The 14,112-nt window shown below is 45.7% G+C and overlaps 1 protein-coding gene across 1 annotated transcript in view; it reads right to left on the bottom strand.

The window, feature by feature from the left end:
* Positions 1–14,112, bottom strand: part of CEP290 (centrosomal protein 290) — a 497,171-nt gene that overhangs the window by 386,750 nt on the left and 96,309 nt on the right. Inside the window, exons 12-13 of the mRNA XM_063927658.1 lie at positions 13,004–13,127; positions 4,021–4,184 (exon numbers count right to left, since the gene is read on the bottom strand). Of these exons, the coding sequence (XP_063783728.1) occupies positions 4,021–4,184; positions 13,004–13,127 (288 nt within the window). The remainder of the gene's footprint in view (positions 1–4,020; positions 4,185–13,003; positions 13,128–14,112) is intronic.

The following is a 14,112-nucleotide window of genomic DNA, read 5'->3' as shown; positions in this document are numbered from 1 at the left end:
TCCCCTGTGTGACTGCTCCCCAGCCTCGGAGACTTGCATCTGTGGTCACCAGGATCAAATCCTGAATCCCGAACCTGCGTCCCTCTAGGAGGTGAGAACTGTGCAGCCACCACAGGAGAGAGATTCTGGTCCTGGAAGATATGATTATTTTCCGGTGCATGTACAGGTGAGACCCGGACCACTTGTCCAACAGGTCCCACTGAAACACTCTGGCATGTAACCTGCCATACTGAATGGCCTCGGAGGCCGCCACCATCTTTCCCAGCAACCGAGTGCATTGAAGAATCGACACTCTTGCCGGTTTCAGAATCTGTTTGACCATGTTCTGTATTTCCAGAGCCTTTTCCACTGGAAGAAAAACTCTCTGTAATTCTGTATCCAGAATCATACCCAAGAACGACAGCCGTGTTGTCGGAACCAACTGTGATTTTGGCAAGTTTAGGAGCCAACCATGTTGTTGCAGAATTGTCAGGGAGAGCGTAACGTTTTTCAGTAATTGCTCCTTGGATCTCGCCTTTATTAAGAGATCGTCCAAGTACGGGATAATTGTGATTCCCTGCTTGCGCAGGAGAACCATCATTTCCGCCATAACCTTGGTGAAAATCCTCGGAGCCGTGGACGGTCTTTCAAACGGCAACGTATGAAATTGGTAATGACAATCCTGAACAGCAAACCTCAGATAAGCCTCATGTGGAGGATATATGGGGACGTGTAAGTAGGCATCCTTTATGTCGACCGACACCATAAAATCCCCCTCCGCCAGACTGGAGATCACTGCTCGGAGAGATTCCATCTTGAATTTGAATTTTTTAGATAGAAATTGAGGGATTTTAGGTTCAGAATCAGTCTGACTGAGCCATCCGGCTTCGGGACCACGAACAGGCTCGAATAAAAGCCTTTTCCCTGTTGTGATGGGGGTACCGTGACAATGACTTGATTTTGACACAGCTTTAGTATTTCCGCGCATACTACCTCCCTTTCTGGAAGAGAAGCTGGCAAGGCCGATTTGAAAAATCGGTGAGGGGGCACGTCTTGAAACTCCAATTTGTACCCTTGGGCTACTATTTCTAATACCCAAGGATCCAGGGCCGAGCGAACCCAGACCTGACTGAAAAGTTGGAGACGTGCCCCCACCGATGCGGACTCCCGCAGAGGAGCCCCAGCGTCATGCGGTGGATTTGGTAGAAGCCGGGGAGGACTTCTGCTCTTGGGAAATTGCCACAGCCTGTGACCTTTTTCCCCTTCCTCTCGTAGTAAGGAAGACCCTCGTCTTTTTTTGTATTTATTGGGCCGAAAGGACTGCATCTGATAGTGGGGCGTTTTCTTTTGTTGTGCAGGAACATAAGGTAGGAACGATGACTTACCCGCGGTAGCCGTAGATACCAGGTCAGTGAGGCCGTCACCAAACAAGACACCACAGTTAAACGGCAGATACTCCATAGCCTTCTTAGAGTCAGCATCAGCATTCCATTGATGAATCCACAATGCCCTCCTAGCCGAGACTGCCATGGCATTGGCCCTTTATCCCAAAAGGCCAATATCCCTCGCAGCTTCCATTAGATAGGCTGCAGCGTCCCTGATATGACCCAGTGTCAAAAGCACGCTATCCCTGTCCAGGGAATCTATATCAGGTGAAAAGTTATCTGCCCACTTTTCAATAGCGCTACTCAACCATGCCGATGCAACGGCAGGCCTGAGCAGCGTACCTGTAGTGACATAAATGGATTTTAGTGTATTTTCCAGCTTACGATTTGCAGGATCCTTTAGGGCTGCCGTATCAGGAGACGGAAGCGCCACCTTTTTGGACAGACGCAACAGAGCTTTGTCCACCGTGGGGGTTGACTCCCACTTTTCCCTATCCCCAGAGGGGAACGGATATGTCACCGGAATTCTCTTGGGAACCTGTAACTTCTTGTCAGGATTTTCCCAAGTTTTTTCAAAAAGAGTGATCAGTTCATGAGAGGGAGGAAACGTCACCTCAGGTTTCTTTCCCTTAAACATGCAGACCCTAGTATCAGGAACAGCAGGGTGTTCCGTGATATGTAATACGTCTTTTATCGCCACAATCATGTACTGAATGCTCTTAGCCAGTTTAGGATTCAATCTGGCATCACTATAGTCGACACTGGAATCAGAGTCCGTGTCGGTATCTGTATCCGCTATCTGGGTAAATGAACGCTTCTGTGACCCCGAGGGGGTCTGAACTTGCGACAATGAATTCTCCATGGATTTTCTCCATGTCTGGTTCTGAGACTCAGATTTATCTAATCTCTTATTCAACCGAGCCACATTTGCATTCTAAACATTTACCCAATCAGCCGTCGGCGGTGCCGACACGGTCACTCCCACAGTCTTTCCTGTCCCCACTCCAGCCTCCTCCTGGGAAGAGCACTCAGCCTCAGACATGTCGACACACGCGTACCGACACCCACAACCACACTTGGGCTATAGGGGACAGACCCACAGCAAAGCCTGTTAGAGAAACACAGAGGGAGTTTTGCCAGCTCACAACCCAGCGCCTATCCCGGTACTGAAACGATTAAAATAATGCCTCAGACCTGTTAGCGCTTTTATACTAATAAAACAGCACCAAATTACTGTCCACCCCCCCACCCCCACCACCCCGTTTTGCACCCTGTTACTTGTACAGCAGTGTAGGAGGTCAGGACCAGCGTCTCTGCAGCTCTGTGAAGAGAAAATGGCGCTGATTAGAGCTGTGAGGGCTAAGCCACGCCCCCTTAATGTAAGCCTCTTTTGCCAATCTATTTATTGAGGCTTCATGCTGCCCAGGGCGCCCCCCCTGCCCCCTGCACCCTGTAGTGCCGCTGTGTGTGTGGGAGCATGGTGCGGTACCTCAAAGCAGTCACTGAAGTCTTCTGATTTTCTTCTACTCACCCGTCTTCTGACTTCTGGCTCTGCAAGGCGGGTGACGGCGCGGCTCAGGGAACGAGTATCTAAGCGTACCTAGCGATCAGACCCTCTGGAGCTAATGGTGTCCAGTAGCCTAAAAAGCAGAGCCTTGAAACTCACAGAAGTAGGTCTGGCTTCTCTCCCCTCAGTCCCACGATGCAGGGAGCCTGTTGCCAGCAGGTCTCCCTGAAAATAATAAACCTGACAAAGTCTTTTTTTGAGAAACTCTGGAGAGCTCCTCAGTGTGCATCCAGTCGCACTGGGCACAGAATCTAACTGGAGTCTAGAGGAGGAGCATAGAGGGAGGAGCCAGTTCACACCCCTATTTAAAGTCTTGAAGTGCCCATGTCACCTGCGGATCCCGTCTATACCCCATGGTTCTTGAAGCATCCCCAGCATCCTCTAGGACGTATGAGAAAAAGGAAATACCTGCTAATGTATTTTTTTTTTATTTTAGAAGAGAGGTAGAATTTGTATTTACCTGTAGTATCAATTACACACAGGTGCCTGTACTGCGCAACTGCTCCACCCTTTTCGCTTTCTTCATTCAGACCGCAGCACAGGGATTCCAAGTCACTCCCAACCCCTGCACAAACAGATTTTGCTTTCTGTCCCTCCCTGTTCATCCCAGGGTCCCAGAAACATAGCCTCACGAGATGACTGTGTCAGCATCTCAGAAAACCAACAGCTATGTGGCTGCACTAGTTGTGAAATGACAGAACATCAGGAAAGTACTGACCAGAACCTCTATCACTTATTTCATGCACATGAAATAAAAGAACAAAAATGCAAAGAAGAAAGAAAAGAATAAGAAAAAACTCCAAATCCCCACCACCAATCTTTCTAATTGGTGCCCCTGGGTACAAAGCTCTTGAGTAATCATTTTGTGTTGCACAAGGGATATCTCCATCAGTCATTCATTTAGTTATAGACATATTAATAATCTGTGATGAGTTAGACAATATAGTGTTATCCATTCATCTAGACTTGGAGCACTGTATATCAAAATACAAGGTACAGCATGCTTAAACCACGTGTTACTGTTGATTTATTGAGGGGGAGTGGGGGGAGAAGTTTACAAACCAAGAGCTAATTACACAAATTCCATACCGTTTCATAATCCCTCATTCTTGTAAGCGCGTCAATTAGATCTTTGTCTTTTTGCCTGGCATCATTCTCTGCCAATTCTGCAACACGCTCTGCTTCTCTGAGTCTTTGCTCCATGTGCTGCAACAATGTTTGAAGTTCGGCAGACTGATTTCTCTGGGAGTCCCCTAAGGATAAACAATTGTTAATAATAACCACAGCTCACCAATCGGGAGGTTTAAATTTAGGCAGTTTTCGTCGCTGGGATGCCGCTGTCACTGTACCACCGATAGTCCGGCAAAACGGATGATCCAGCACAGTGCTGGAACCAAGGGTACCAGAATATTGGTGGTGTACGTGTATTGAAAAAAAGAAGCTTCCCTGTAGCATAGTGTGCAATGTTCTATTAATCATTTCCATATTAACCCCTTCAGTGGTGACTTTTTGGAATTTTGTCACAACTCCCAGGGCAGGTTTTTGTTTTTTTTAACCTGTGCGTTGCCAGTGGTTTCATGCGCGTTGCCAGGGGTTTCATGCACTTTGTCATGATTTTTGCCAGGGGTTTTATGCTCCGATCCATGCTCGTTGCTACCGGGAATGCTTATTGCCTTAGGGAATGCTCGTTGCCTAGGGGTAGTTAGGGATGGCCATCGACCATCAATGATTCAAAATCATCGATAGTCTATGATCGATGTTGAATACTTTTACCATTGATGGGGGAGAACCAGATGGTTTCCCGCCATGTCCCCTGGCATGCATTTGTACTATAAAGCAGGGATGACCATCGATAGGTAAAACCATTGATGGATCCATTCCAGATGGTTTTACACCATCAAGGTTATCCAAGGATGGTTAACCCAGCGATGGCCATACGCCGGGTAGCATTTGCTGGCGAGCTCTAGCATGCCAGCACTGAAATCTTCTCTCACCCTCCTCCCTTGTACTCCACTGGCTGGCGGAGTTTTGTGGAATGACGTGATCACGTCATGATGTCATGACACAATCGCTTCATTCTTCAAAGTCCACCAGCCAAGCGGAGCGCAAGGAGGAGGGAGGGGGAGCAGTGGCATGCCCTGGCTGCACAGCGCAGCTGGCCCCGGAAATTTTCCAGGCATACCACTGAAGGGGTTAAATGTATCCAGCATTAATGTTTGTGACTCAATACTGTGTGCAACACTGAAATGGTTTCCCCTAAAAAAAAGTTAAAGCACACTTATTGGGGTTTAAGAATATATGTTAAAAGGTGTGATATTAATGACTGTGTACAAGACCTATTAACTTGTGGTTACCTGGTCAGTAAATAAAGACCAATGAACTTTTATTGCAAAGTTTCTTTAATTTTGGGACTGCTTCTTTTAACTAGGTAGAACTAAAGACATTTGGATTAGATATGCTCATGGAGAAGCTATTCTCTCCAGACATTCCAAACCTTCTATTCAAAAGGTAAATACAGTACAAATGATTTATATGTTCCTGTTCAAACTAATTTTTTACCTAAGTACAAATTCAGTGATCAATTTTTCGAACACACGTGTTGAACGATCCAATATTTGCCATCAAGGATCTTCCAAGCTGACAATTAAAATTACTTAATGGTTTACAATGAAAATAAAGTAGGATAAACTAGTACAAGAAACTTATTAGATTCATTTATATTTTAGTTATGCCTTCTATCCTTGTAACAAATTCTACATTCTTACATAGTTGTGCTACTTCTTCAGGGCAGAGGTGGCATCCGTTATCAACTGTCTTCCACCACTTTCAAAATCATTTAAAGTGTACCTTATTAAAGAATGTCTGTTTGTAACAAACCAACCTCCAACCATGACCGCTTCCTATCAAACAAACTCAACCAACAGAAAATAGCAGAAACATGGTTCACATAATCAAACACGGACATACAGATGGATCCACGTTTATCTTGACCTTTAATGGGATTAACTGAGACTGGCCAGTCGGACTTAATCCCCTGCTGTAATGACTTAATCACCTGCTGTATTGTTCTCTGTATTGTATTGCAGCTGAGAACAATAGATGAAGGGTTTATGCTAATAAGTTATGTTGTGCCTAAGCGCAGAAAACTAGTGAAGATAACCGTGGACCCATCTGTACCTGCAGCTCTGTTAAATTAAGGACTACACATCATCCACACTAGACCTAGAAACAGATAAGGAGGTGGGATTGGGTACCTCCTTTCCACACAATCCATTGAATATATAGTTCTATCCTTCACATTCCCATCTTTTGGAGAACATACTACACAGATTCTCAACACCTGCTCTTTAAGTATTGCTGTGATCCATCATTCTGCTGGACCATTCCAATAATTCCTCAAGATTTATTTCTCTGCCAGAGTACTGAATATTTTTTTATTACCTGACATCCCAACTATCACCTTAGGAGATTTCAACATCTCAATTTACTAACAACACTATCTTTGCGACTTGAAACTGAAATAGCGACTAACAACCTCCCTCGACCTATCTTAGTGGAATGCCCCTTCTATGTATCTTCTTCCACCCTCCTCCCTTGTACTCAACTGGCTGGCGGAGTTGACTCTGTCTTGTTTTCAATACTTTGTTCAGTTTCTTATTTCAGTAAACAATCATTTCCTTCTCTCAAACCATCACATAATCACCTGCAGGCTCTAGTACACCACTCTAACCTCTTTGCACTCTAATAGCCGGATTCAATTAGCCACTGTAATTAACAGCGGACCAAGTGGTCTGCCGGAGCTATTCAATTACAGTCTGAGATAAGTTTGCAGACTGCACTAAAATTTGGATTTCAGTTTGTGCCTGTAAACGAGTTACCCATAGCTCTGGCACTTTTCCCGTTTCTACGGGTTAACTTGCCCTAGTAGCAAATTTAGCATGCAAGAAAAAATAAGAATTTACTTACCGATAATTCTATTTCTCGGAGTCCGTAGTGGATGCTGGGGTTCCTGAAAGGACCATGGGGAATAGCGGCTCCGCAGGAGACAGGGCACAAAAAAGTAAAGCTTTAGGATCAGGTGGTGTGCACTGGCTCCTCCCCCTATGACCCTCCTCCAAGCCTCAGTTAGGATACTGTGCCCGGACGAGCGTACACAATAAGGAAGGATTTTGAATCCCGGGTAAGACTCATACCAGCCACACCAATCACACTGTACAACCTGTGATCTGAACCCAGTTAACAGTATGATAACAGCGGAGCCTCTGAAAAGATGGCTCACAACAATAATAACCCGATTTTTGTAACTATGTACAAGTAATGCAGATAATCCGCACTTGGGATGGGCGCCCAGCATCCACTACGGACTCCGAGAAATAGAATTATCGGTAAGTAAATTCTTATTTTCTCTATCGTCCTAGTGGATGCTGGGGTTCCTGAAAGGACCATGGGGATTATACCAAAGCTCCCAAACGGGCGGGAGAGTGCGGATGACTCTGCAGCACCGAATGAGAGAACTCCAGGTCCTCCTTAGCCAGGGTATCAAATTTGTAGGATTTTACAAACGTGTTTGCCCCTGACTAAATAGCCGCTCGGCAAAGTTGTAAAGCCGAGACCCCTCGGGCAGCCGCCCAAGATGAGCCCACCTTCCTTGTGGAATGGGCATTTACATATTTTGGCTGTGGCAGGCCTGCCACAGAATGTGCAAGCTGAATTGTATTACACATCCAACTAGCAATAGTCTGCTTAGAAGCAAGAGCACCCAGTTTGTTGGGTGCATACAGGATAACAGCAAGTCAGTTTTCCTGACTCCAGCCGTCCTGGAACCTATACTTTCAGGGCCCTGACAACATCCAGCAACTTGGAGTCCTCCAAGTCCCCAGTAGGCGCAAGGCACCACAATAAGCTGGTTCAGGTGAAACACTGACACCACCTTAGGGAGAGAACTGGGGACGAGTCCGCAGCTCTGCCCTGTCCGAATGGACAAACAGATATGGGCTTTTTTGAGAAAAAAACCCACCAATTGGACACTCGCCTGGCCAAGGCCAGGGCCAAGAGCATGGTCACTTTTCATGTGAGATGCTTCAAATCCACAGATTTGACTGGTTTTAAACCAATGTGATTTGAGGAATCCCAGAACTACGTTGAGATCCCACAGTGCCACTGGAGGCACAAAAGGGGGTTGTATATGCAATACTCCCTTGACAAACTTCTGGACTTCAGGAACTGAAGCCAATTCTTTCTGGAAGAAAATCGACAGGGCCGAAATTTGAACCTTAATGGGCCCCAATTTGAGGCCCATAGACACTCCTGTTTGCAGGAAATGCAGGAATCGACCGAGTTGAAATTTCTTCGTGGGGCCTTCCTGGCCTCACACCACGCAACATATTTTCGCCACATGTGGTGATAATGTTGTGCGGTCACCTCCTTCCTGGCTTTGACCAGGGTAGGAATGACCTCTTCCGGAATGCCTTTTTCCCTTAGGATCCGGCGTTCCACCGCCATGCCGTCAAACGCAGCTGCGGTAAGTCTTGGAACAGACATGGTACTTGCTGAAGCAAGTCCCTTCTTAGCGGCAGAGGCCATAAGTCCTCTGTGAGCATCTCTTGAAGTTCCGGGTACCAAGTCCTTCTTGGCCAATCCGGAGCCATGAGTATAGTTCTTACTCCTCTACGTCTTATAATTCTCAGTACCTTAGGTATGAGAAGCAGAGGAGGGAACACATACACCGACTGGTACACCCACGGTGTTACCAGAACGTCCACAGCTATTGCCTGAGGGTCTCTTGACCTGGCGCAATACCTGTCCCGTTTTTTGTTCAGACGGGACGCCATCATGTCCACCTTTGGTATTTCCCAACGGTTCACAATCATGTGGAAAAACTTCCCGATGAAGTTTCCACTCTCCCGGGTGGAGGTCGTGCCTGCTGAGGAAGTCTGCTTCCCAGTTTCCACTCCAGGAATGAAACACTGCTGACAGTGCTATCACATGATTTTCCGCCCAGCGAAAAGTCCTTGCAGTTTTTGCCATTGCCCTCCTGCTTCTTGTGCCGCCCTGTCTGTTTACGTGGGCGACTGCCGTGATGTTTTTCCCACTGGATCAATACCGGCTGACCTTGAAGCAGAGGTCTTGCTAAGCTTAGAGCATTATAAATTTACCCTTAGCTCCAGTATATTTATGTGGAGAAAAGTCTCCAGACTTGATCACACTCCCTGGAAATTTTTTCCTTGTGTGACTGCTCCCCAGCCTCTCGGGCTGGCCTCCGTGGTCACCAGCATCCAATCCTGAATGCCGAATCTGCGGCCCTCTAGAAGATGAGCACTCTGTAACCACCACAGGAGAGACACCCTTGTCCTTGGATATAGGGTTATCCGCTGATGCATCTGAAGATGCGATCCGGACCATTTGTCCAGCAGATCCCACTGAAAAGTTCTTGCGTGAAATCTGCCGAATGGAATTGCTTCGTAGGAAGCCACCATTTTTACCAGGACCCTTGTGCAATGATGCACTGACACTTTTCCTGGTTTTAGGAGGTTCTTGACTAGCTCGGATAACTCCCTGGCTTTCTCTTCCGGGAGAAACACCTTTTTCTGGACTGTGTCCAGAATCATCCCTAGGCACAGCAGACGTGTCGTCAGGATCAGCTGCGATTTTGGAATATTTAGAATCCATCCGTGCTGTTGTAGCAGTATCCGAGATAGTGCTACTCCGACCTCCAACTGTTCCCTGGACTTTGCCCTTATCAGGAGATCGTCCAAGTAAGGGGTAATTAAGATGCCTTTTCTTCGAAGAAGAATCATCATTTCGGCCATTACCTTGGTAAAGACCCGGGGTGCCGTGGACAATCCAAACGGCAGCGTCTGAAACTGACAGTGACAGTTCTATACCACGAACCTGAGGTACCCTTAGTGAGAAGGGCAAATTTGGGACATGGAGGTAAGCATCCCTGATGTCCCGGGACACTATATAGTCCCCTTCTTCCTGGTTCGTTATCACTGCTCTGAGTGACTCCATCTTGATTTGAACCTTTGTAAGTGTTCAAAATTTTTTTAGATTTAGAATAGGTCTCACCTAGCCTTCTGGCTTCAGTACCACAATATAGTGTGGAATAATACCCCTTTCCTTGTTGTAGGAGGGGTAATTTGATTATCACCTGCTGGGAATACAGCTTGTGAATTTTTTCCCATACTGCCTCCTTGTCGGAGGGATACCTTGGTAAAGCAGACTTCAGGAGCCTGCGAGGGGGAAACGTTTCGACATTCCAATCTGTACCCCTGGGATACTACTTGTAGGATCCAGGGGTCCTGTACGGTCCCAGCGTCATGCTGAGAGCTTGGCAGAAGCAGTGGAAGGCTTCTGTTCCTGGGAATGGGCTGCCTGCTGCAGTCTTCTTCCCTTTCCTCTATCCCTGGGCAAATATGACTCTTATAGGGACGAAAGGACTGAGGCTGAAAAGACGGTGTCTTTTTCTGTAGAGATGTGACTTAGGGTAAAAACGGTGGATTTTCCAGCAGTTGCCGTGTCCACCAGGTCCGATGGACCGACCCCAAATAACTCCTCTTCCTTTATACGGCAATACACCTTTGTGCCGTTTGGAATCTGCATCACCTGACCACTGTCGTGTCCATAAACATCTTCTGGCAGATATGGACATCGCACTTACTCTTGATGCCAGAGTGCAAATATCCCTCTGTGCATCTCGCATATATAGAAATGCATCCTTTAAATGCTCTATAGTCAATAAAATACTGTCCCTGTCAAGGGTATCAATATTTTTAGTCAGGGAATCCGACCAAGCCACCCCAGCTCTGCACATCCAGGCTGAGGCGATCGCTGGTCGCAGTATAACACCAGTATGTGTGTATATACTTTTATATGATATTTTCCAGCCTCCTGTCAGCTGGCTCCTTGAGGACGGCCATATCTATAGACGGTACCGCCACTTGTTTTGATAAGCGTTGAGCGCCTTATCCACCCTAAGGGGTGTTTCCCAACGCGCCCTAACTTCTGGCGGGAAAGGGTATACCGCCAATAATTTTCTATCGGGGGGAACCCACGCATCATCACACACTTCATTTAATTTATCTGATTCAGGAAAAACTACAGGTAGTTTTTTCACATCCCACATAATACCCTCTTTTGTGGTACTTGTAGTATCAGAAATATGTAACACCTCCTTCATTGCCCTTAACGTGTGGCCCTAATAAGGAATACGTTTGTTTATTCACCGTCGACACTGGATTCAGTGTCCGTGTCTGTGTCGACCGACTAAGGTAAATGGGCGTTTTAAAACCCCTGACGGTGTTTTTGAGACGTCTGGACCGGTACTAATTGTTTGTCGGCCGTCTCATGTCGTCAACCGACCTTGCAGCGTGTTGACATTATCACGTAATTCCCTAAATAAGCCATCCATTCCGGTGTCGACTCCCTAGAGAGTGACATCACCATTACAGGCAATTGCTCCGCCTCCTCACCAACATCGTCCTCATACATGTCGACACACACGTACCGACACACAGCACACACACAGGGAATGCTCTGATAGAGGACAGGACCCACTAGCCCTTTGGAGAGACAGAGGGAGAGTTTGCCAGCACACACCAAAAAACGCTATAATTATATAGGGACAACCTTATATAAGTGTTTTCCCTTATAGCATCTTTTTATATATTTCTAACGCCAAATTAGTGCCCCCCCTCTCTGTTTTAACCCTGTTTCTGTAGTGCAGTGCAGGGGAGAGCCTGGGAGCCTTCCCTCCAGCCTTTCTGTGAGGGAAAATGGCGCTGTGTGCTGAGGAGATAGGCCCCGCCCCTTTTTCGGCGGGCTCGTCTCCCGCTCTTCAACGGATTCTGGCAGGGGTTAAATATCTCCATATAGCCCCCGGAGGCTATATGTGAGGTATTTTTTGCCAAAAAATAGGTTTACATTGCCTCCCAGGGCGCCCCCCTCCCAGCGCCCTGCACCCTCAGTGACTGCCGTGTGAAGTGTGCTGAGAGCAATGGCGCACAGCTGCAGTGCTGTGCGCTACCTTAAGAAGACTGAGGAGTCTTCTGCCGCCGATTCTGGACCTTCTTCTCTTTTCAGCATCTGCAAGGGGGCCGGCGGCGAGGCTCCGGTGACCATCCAGGCTGTACCTGTGATCGTCCCTCTGGAGCTAATGTCCAGTAGCCAAAGAAGCCAATCCATCCTGCACGCAGGTGAGTTCACTTCTTCTCCCCTAAGTCCCTCGTTGCAGTGATCCTGTTGCCAGCAGGACTCACTGTAAAATAAAAAACCTAAGCTAAACTTTTCTAAGCAGCTCTTTAGGAGAGCCACCTAGATTGTACCCTTCTCGGCCGGGCACAAAAATCTAACTAACTGAGGCTTGGAGGAGGGTCATAGGGGGAGGAGCCAGTGCACACCACCTGATCCTAAAGCTTTACTTTTTTGTGCCCTGTCTCCTGCGGAGCCGCTATTCCCCATGGTCCTTTCAGGAACCCCAGCATCCACTAGGACGATAGAGAAATGGGGTATAATTGAACAGACTCAAGTGTAAACGCCCAAGGCTACCAACCTTTTCCCAGTGCAGCAGATTACAGCTGCTACTTGAATATGGCACTAAGGGTATGATTCAGAGTTGGGGGCAGCAGAGGAAAAAAAATAAAAAAGTCTAAATTATTTGTTGCACTGACTTTAAGGCCATCTTCTCGCCAGGGAAATAACATAACAGGTACAACTTGGTGGCCGTGGCAGTATCATTGTAGGTCTTTGTCTTTCTGATTAAACACATTAAACAACACACACACACACAGAATTCTAAATACTAAAACATCCTAAGAGTAAACCCTAGAACAATACAACCAGTGTCCCTAAAAGTCTACTGAAGAGGAAAGGTGTAGAACCCATTGTGGAAATGAGAATTAGAAGGCTAAAACAGTATTCTTCGAAGTCTCTGTCTATAAAGTTTAGGAATTTGTGACACTCATAAGTGTTACTGGTACAGTGCTACAAGCATTTTACAGTGTAACAATGTCAGAATAAGGATGACAAATAGGGAAGACAAAGCTTGACGCATAATCTGCTACAATAAAATTACCTATATTTGCTTGGAATTGCCGTTTTAGATCTTCAATATGAAGAGAATGTGAATCCATTTCCTTAGTGTGCTGCTCCAAGTGATCAGTCAGCATCTTGATGTGACTGTCTCGTTCCTGCAAACCCTAAAATACATTAAACACACACACATTTTATATATATATATATATATATATATATATATATATATATATATATATATATATATATATATATAAAACAGAAAAACGTAAGACCCCTTAATTGCGCTATAGTCTAATAGCTCAAACCACTGAGAGGTACCCCCCTGTCAGAAGGAGTACTGCACATAGAATGGACAAAAACAAAAGTTCTCTCTCTTGGGGAGCTTTACCACCACAGATATACTTATATAATTATAAAATCATTTATTAAAAAACATGTATACTTTTATAACATGAATCACAAGATCACATATGTCATATGAGCAATACATTCATTTCTGATTGTCTGTTATGCATGATGTTTTCAATCATTAGATGAAATACTTATTCCTCAGCATGAGAAAGTATGAATGATCAGTTCACTGTTTTTACGGAAAACGCACAATCGTTGAAACCCAACGCGTTTCGTCCCTTAGGACTTCATCAGGGGTGCAAATCAAAGAATGGGTTCACCAAAAGGACCTTGAGACAACACGCCAGGGTCTGATCGGATAATATCTCCTGATCTCATCCGAATTGCCAGTTTGTGAAATCTAAATAGAAGTTTCTGGAAATACATGGATGTACTATTGATGTACTTCAGCCAACACCCATAATTTGATGGTTTGTTAAGTTTCCACAGGAATACACTCTCAGTGAATTCATGCTCTGTTTGTATTCCCTTTGGTGAACCCATTCTTTGATTTGCACCCCTGATAAAGTCCTAAGGGACGAAACGCGTTGGGTTTCAACGATTGTGCGTTTTCCGTAAAAACAGTGAACTGATCATTCATACTTTCTCATGCTGAGGAATAAGTATTTCATCTAATGATTGAAAACATCATGTATAACAGACAATCAGAAATGAATGTATTGCTCATATGACATATGTGATCTTGTGATTCATGTTATAAAAGTATACATGTTTTTTAATAAATTATTTTATAAT

This window comes from Pseudophryne corroboree, chromosome 6 (genome assembly GCF_028390025.1).
Source record: "Pseudophryne corroboree isolate aPseCor3 chromosome 6, aPseCor3.hap2, whole genome shotgun sequence".
NCBI classification, from domain to species: domain Eukaryota; kingdom Metazoa; phylum Chordata; class Amphibia; order Anura; family Myobatrachidae; genus Pseudophryne; species Pseudophryne corroboree.
This window is presented reverse-complemented; position numbering and strand designations above follow the sequence as displayed.